Raw genomic sequence first — 6,634 nt, 5'->3', positions numbered from 1 at the left:
CCCGCTACTTCTTCCTCCCATAGACCTTCCCATCTCAAACAATAGCAATAATAGCTTTTAGTTGCTCAGGACAAAAACTTAAAGTGTTCTTGACTCCTTTCTCTCATACCTCATTTCCAATCAGTGAGCATATGTTGTTGCCTCTGCCTTCAAAATTTAGCAAAACATCTGAGCACTTCTCATTACTTCCACTGCTGTTACTATAAACCAACCATCTAATTTTTTTTTTTTTAAATAGGCTCCACACCCAATGTGGGGCTTGAACTCACAATCCTGAGACCAAGAGTCACATGTTCTACTGACTGAGCCAGTCAGGTGCCCCCTCCCCCACAACCATCTATTTTTTTTGTCTGGATAATTGCAATGATGTTCTAATGGGTTTCCCTGTTTATACACCCGCCTCTCTGTAGTCTTTTCCCATCTCAACAGAGTAGCCCAAATTGATTCAGTTAAAATGTGAGTTCATATCATTCCTTTATAGAAACTCTCCAATGGCTGCTTATTCACTCACAGCAGCCATGAGGTCAGATCATATGTATTTGATGCTTATCTATCTTACCTTTTCTCTTATTATACTTCTACCCTCAACCTCCCACTTATTCTGGTCCACCACAGAGGATTCCTTGTTATTCTCAAATATGCCAGGCATATTCCTACCTCAGGATCTTTGTATCTATTGGTCCCTCTGCCTAGAATACTCTACTGCCAGTTAGCCTCACCTCCTTCAGTCTTTACTCAAATACCACTTTAGTGAGTCCTTCTCAGATCACTCTATTTAAAATTATACCTACCCAAAATATTCCTATCCCCTTTCCCCTGAAGTTTTTTCCATAGCACTTAATAGCATCTATGGTATACTGTATTTTATTCACTTATTTTGATACCTCCACCCATGGCAGATATGCTAAATTCACTGCTGTGAATTCCAGCATCTAAAACAGTTCCTGGCACTTACTAGGCACTCAAAGAATGAACTGTAAACTATTTAATTTGATTAAAATTTATAAGTCTCTTATATCAAGAATTTTATACAATTTCACAACCAGATGGTAAAGAAGTATTGGAGAAAGTGTCTTTATTTTAATAGGTATTCAACTGACCTTGAAATCAGTCAATTCTGTACTATTATTTTTTCATTGAGTCAGATCACTTAATTACAATAAGTTCAGATGTGACACACCATCATCACTAATTTTAAATAAAAACTACAATCATGATTTGCCTTCTCCAAATATCCGTTCTCTCAGGTAGTCCATCCGTGCTTCCTTTGTTGACAATGCCATAGAGTTCCATTCAAAATGAGGGATCTGTAAAATATGTCACATCACTGGAATGAAAGTTTTAAAGCAACAACAACAATAAAAACATCAGGGAAGACTTAAAAGCACCACTGAGTCAAGCCGTAGGAACCTGTGAAATTAGTTTACATATGCATAAACCATTTTTAGAAGCTAAGTTGGTCCTTCTTCCTGATAAAGCCCAGAGACTTACTTCTTCCTCACAGCTCCTTTTATCTTATCCTCCTATTCCTACAAATACCAATAGTGGACATTTTTTTCTTATGTACCTTCCCTATATATATATACACTAGCCTTTTCCTCTGTATCTCTACCCATCTCCACAGTGCCTCTCTCTCGTAAGATACATTAAAAAACCAATGGATATTCTAAAGACAATAAAATAAATGAATCTTATTTACTGTTCAAGAAAAAGAGAGGATGTTCTGTTTCAGAGATATTCTAATATTACTTTTTTATGTTAAAAAATGTTTTAAAAATTAATGTTTTTTAATGTTAAAAAAAAAGGAATAGTAGAACTTTCACAAAGAAAGGGAACACATACTGGATGGACCTAGAGGGTATAATGCTAAGTTAAATAAGTCAGACACAGAAAACAAATACCATATGACTTCATTCATATGTGATTAAGAAACAAATGAACAAAGAAAAAGGGAGACAAAAAAAAAACAAAAAAAAAACCAGACTCTTAAATAGAGATCAGACAGCTGGTTGTCAGAGAGGAGGTGGGGATGTCAGGGAGGGATGGGTGAAATAGATAAAGGGGATTAAGAGGTACAAATGTCCACTTGCAAAATAAGTAAGTCATGGAGATGAAAAGTCGAGCATATGGAATATGATGTATAAGACTGAAAAAATGTTTGGTGACAGATGATCACTACACTTAATCATGGTAAGCACTGAGTAATGTAGAGAATTGCTGATCCATTATGTTGTATATCTGAAATGAATATAACACTGTATGTTAATTATACTACAATTTTTAAAAAAGGAAACACACGTATAGCCAGTTCTCCAGGGTTTTAGAGACTGAATTACATGAGTATTTCATACCTGAATTATGTGATAGCCCAAAATTTCCAAATGTCGTTTTTTCATAGCAGATTTTCCTTTTAAGTGAGGGATGTTTCTACAAAAAGCTCTTGAATCCAAAAATTGCAGAGCAATCCTATGTAAGATAAAAAAAAAATTTACTTCTGAAATCAAAACGAGACACTGAATAATTGCAAGCCTTTCAGGAACAAAGTTGCATCTTTATAAATTAACAGGAGCCAAATGAATATAAATGAGTGTGTTATTTTTCTACTTAAATTAGTAATTGGTGACAAGTAAGCCTATTCATTAGAGTTTACACCAAATTATAATAAAAATCTCCATGCTGTCATTTGTTTCCTTGTCCAATATATATTTATTATGTGACTACCATATGGAAGGCACTGTTAGGGATACAAACATAAAGAAACATAGCCTATAGTCTAACAGAACATGTGATACATATTAGGTTAATTATAATACAACTCAGATATCTTCCAGATATATTTCTTCCAGAGAAGATATTATTTACTTCCACTGAGGACAATGAGAAGGTTAGCACTTTAGTTAGAGACTGCTAGGCTTTGAATAGCAAAGGACAGACAAAGGTGGAAGGTACAGGAAAAGCAGACAGAGGCAGAATGCAGAAGATAAATGAGGAGAAGATTCTCCTACAATCACTCCTTAATAACTGAATTCATTAAATTATGCTACACTTAACGTCTAATTAACAAAATCTCAAACTAAGAAAGAAGCTACCTCTCAGCTCCTGGTGGCAGTCTTGATCCAGTTATTTGGGTGTTTGATTCCCAGTGCATTTCTGGCAGTTTTCCCAAAGTTATATTATGGCTTCCATACGGAAGAGGTTTTTTCTTTTTGTCCAAGACACACTCAAAATCTATAAGGAAGTACAGGAATCAACAGTATGAATTAAGTAAATTCTTACAGGTAGAAGTCTAAGACATAGTTTAAATACAAATACATATAGAGACATATATGTATATACACACACATATATGAAAGAACGATGTACACCTCCCTAATTATCCAACTTGTTTTTTTTAAGATCTGGTCCAATGGTACCTCACTTTGAAAATCGATCAATAAAAATCAACGAGGAAGTATTATTAAACTATACTTAGCACAGTTATATTTAGTGTTGGTGTAGGCCAAATAACATTAAGAGTTTTATTTTAATCCTCTTAAATCATTTGTAGCATTTGGAGGAAGCTAAACCCACTCACTGGAAACTAGTAAAGACAAAGATTCAAACATGTCTGTCCTGTATGAACTGTACATAAGAATAACTAATTGATATGGGGAAATTCTTTTTAGATAAATTCTGGCTAATGCAAAAAAATAATGATAGATGTAGAATATCACTACTTTACCACCCCTAATGAATGATGGATTTAGACAATAATTTCAATGACTGATAAAATCTATAGATGAAAAACTGATAGGAGAACTTTCTAATGGATGAGCTGATGAATCCATAATATAATAAAAACAAGACAACCAGCACTGTGTCTTCTGATATGATGCAAGAAGTATATACCACCTACAAAATAGTCTGGGTAAACAAACAAAAAAATCCAACCTGGATCTAACTTGAATCTAATCAAACCTCTAGATCTAAGGGGTGGCTTACAGGAAAACAAGTGATGCAGGAGCATGTTAAAAGATACAAGAGGACTCAAAAGTCTAGGATGTGGAGGGGGGGATTTGTTTTCAATAAATAAATTGTAAGGGGAAAAGTGATACGTAGAACTTAAAAGGACATGTCAACCAAATGTAATGTCTAGATCTCAATTTTAACAACAAAAAAAAACCCCAGTAAAATAAAACATATAAAAGACAATTGAGACATTCAAGCATTGACAAGCTACATAATACTAAGAAATTATTATGAACAATGGTGAGGTGATAATGACAGGACTGTGGTTATGTACCTTTTCAGATAAACATTTTAAGAGGATATGTGTGATTTGCTAGAAAAAGATCAGGTGTGAGTCTGGTGAGTGAGTTTTGGTAACTGTTGATGCTGGATGGGGGTTCATCATACTATGCTATTTTTTTTTTTTTTTTTTTGGAAATTGTTCTGTAATAAAAACAATTGTGAAAGTATTTAAACCAAGAGAAAAAGAAAGGACAAATGAGAAAAGAAACAATGAATGAAAAGGAAAGAGTATATGTCTTTTATACATAAGGGAAACTGGGGCACTGAAGCAACTTCGAGCTAACTATCAAATGTGAAATATAGTTCTCTTATTGAGAATGAATTCTGGAGCTAGAATGCCTAGGTCAAATACTGGCTCCATCATTTGCCAACTATATGACCTTGGGCAAACAATAATGTCTTGGCCTCAATTTCCTAATCTAGAGTAATTTATGTACCTGGTAGGGGCATAATAAAGTCTATTATACATCAAACACTTAATACAGTGTTTAACATATAATAAACAATATATAGGCATATCAATTACTACTGCTGTTGTTTTATAAAACTGCAGCATTGTCTGACAGATGCATGTACCAACAAAAAGTCCTAAGGATTAAATAAGCTATCATATACTCAATACAATGAAATATGGATGCAGTCACTAAAAATAATGTATACTTCTGGGCACAGAAGAATATTTGCAATATATAAACATAGCTACAAACATTATAGAATAAACCATTTTTTGGTTTTAAGCAAGTCAGTTACAAAAATAGACAGCAAAAGTAAACAATGGTTATATCACGGTTATTTCTCTTTTTTGTTATTTGTCCTTTCTGGTTTTTCTATAAGTAGTATCCTGTGATTTTTTTTAAGTGAGTGTTTTTTTTAAAACCTTAAGCAATGCTCCTAATCCATAGTTATTAATCATACTATTACATTGTCTTAATTATGCTATATCTATATACATAAATAATACCAATTAAATCTTATTTTTGATTCATATACATTTTCACATAAAAATAATGCCTCTTGACATGAGAAAGTACAAATATGAATTGGAAATACAATAATCTTGAGACAGACTAATCCTACTTTCAGTACTAATTACATGTTATGCACGATTAGTTACGTGTGATTTTTTTCTTTTCTGTATTTTCCAAATGTTTTACACAGATATGACTATTTATAGTTTGAAAGAAACATTAACAAAAACAAAACAAAAAGAATAAAACGAAATAACCAGTCACAGTGCCTGACACAAAGTTGGTGATCAATAATTTTAAGTTATGAGATGGAATTACAGATCATTTTCATGTTTTAGTGTATTTCCTTCCAAGAGCATTATTTTTACAGGAGTATATTTTAAAATATAAACATATTTTAAATAGTATAGATTAACAGTATACAGTCTCCAACCTATGATTTTCCAACTTTACAATGGTATAAAAGTGTTATGCATTCAATAGAAACCATATTTCAGATTTTGAACTCGGATCTCTTTTGATGCTGGGCAGCAGTAGTGAAGATAAACAACGGATAGACTTAGAACCATCCTGTTTTTCATTTACAGGACAGTTTTCAACAAATTACATGAGATATTCAATACCTTATTGTAAAACAAGCTTTGTGGTAGATGATTTTGCCCAACTGTGGGCTAATGTAAATGTTCTGGGTACATTTAATGTAGGCTAGCCCAACTTATGAAGTTTGGCATGTTAGGTGTATGCCATGTTAGGTAAAATGCCTTTTTGGGGGGCCCCTAAGTGGCTCAGTTGGTTAAGCGTCTGCCTTTGGCTCAAGTATCGGTCCCAGGGTCCTGGGATCAAGCCCCACGTCAGAGTCCTTGCTCCTCGGGAGCCTGCTTTTCCCTCTCCCTCTGCCTGTCGCTCCCCCTGCATGTGCTCTCTCTCTGTCAAATAAATAAAATCTTTAAAATTAATAAATGTTTTGTTTTGTTTTTTAAGAGAGAGCATGTGTGCAAGAGCAGGTGCAAGCAAGGGATGGGAGCAGGAGGCAGAATGAGGGTCAAAGAGGCAGTTTCCATGCCCAGCACAGAACCCCATGTGGAGCTTGATCTCACAATCCTGAGATGACGACCTGAGCTGACATCAAAAGTCGTACACTTAACCAACTGAACCACCTAGGCACCCATAAATGCATTTGACTTGCAATATTTTCAACTTATAATGGGCTTATCAAGATATAATCCCATGGTAAATCAAGGAAGATCTATATCAATCTTTTAAAACAACCCTCTCCTAGAGAGTGCAAGTTATTCCCCAATACCTAATACTTGCTTTCATTTTTAATAGAATCCCTAAATCTTAGCTAGGTACCCAGAATAAAAACATTTTCTAAA

General features: G+C 34.1%; 1 protein-coding gene across 11 annotated transcripts in view; it reads right to left on the bottom strand.

Annotated features, from left to right (window-relative positions):
- The window catches only part of FASTKD1 (FAST kinase domains 1), a 56,160-nt gene that overhangs the window by 4,151 nt on the left and 45,375 nt on the right, over window positions 1-6,634 (bottom strand). For 9 of the 11 annotated variants that reach the window (XM_072811312.1, XM_072811315.1, XM_072811311.1 and 6 more), the window contains 3 exons: window positions 3,090-3,228; window positions 2,352-2,466; window positions 1,059-1,307 (listed from right to left, as the gene is read on the bottom strand). In XM_072811312.1, the coding sequence (XP_072667413.1) occupies window positions 1,212-1,307; window positions 2,352-2,466; window positions 3,090-3,228 (350 nt within the window). In that variant the 3' untranslated portion in view covers window positions 1,059-1,211. Of the gene's footprint in view, window positions 1-1,058; window positions 1,308-2,351; window positions 2,467-3,089; window positions 3,229-6,634 lie in introns of those variants that run through there. The other 2 variants (XR_012023931.1, XR_012023932.1) reach the window with 1 other exon arrangement.

The sequence above is a fragment of the Canis lupus genome, chromosome 34 (assembly GCF_048164855.1).
Source record: "Canis lupus baileyi chromosome 34, mCanLup2.hap1, whole genome shotgun sequence".
NCBI lineage: Eukaryota > Metazoa > Chordata > Mammalia > Carnivora > Canidae > Canis > Canis lupus.
This window is presented reverse-complemented; position numbering and strand designations above follow the sequence as displayed.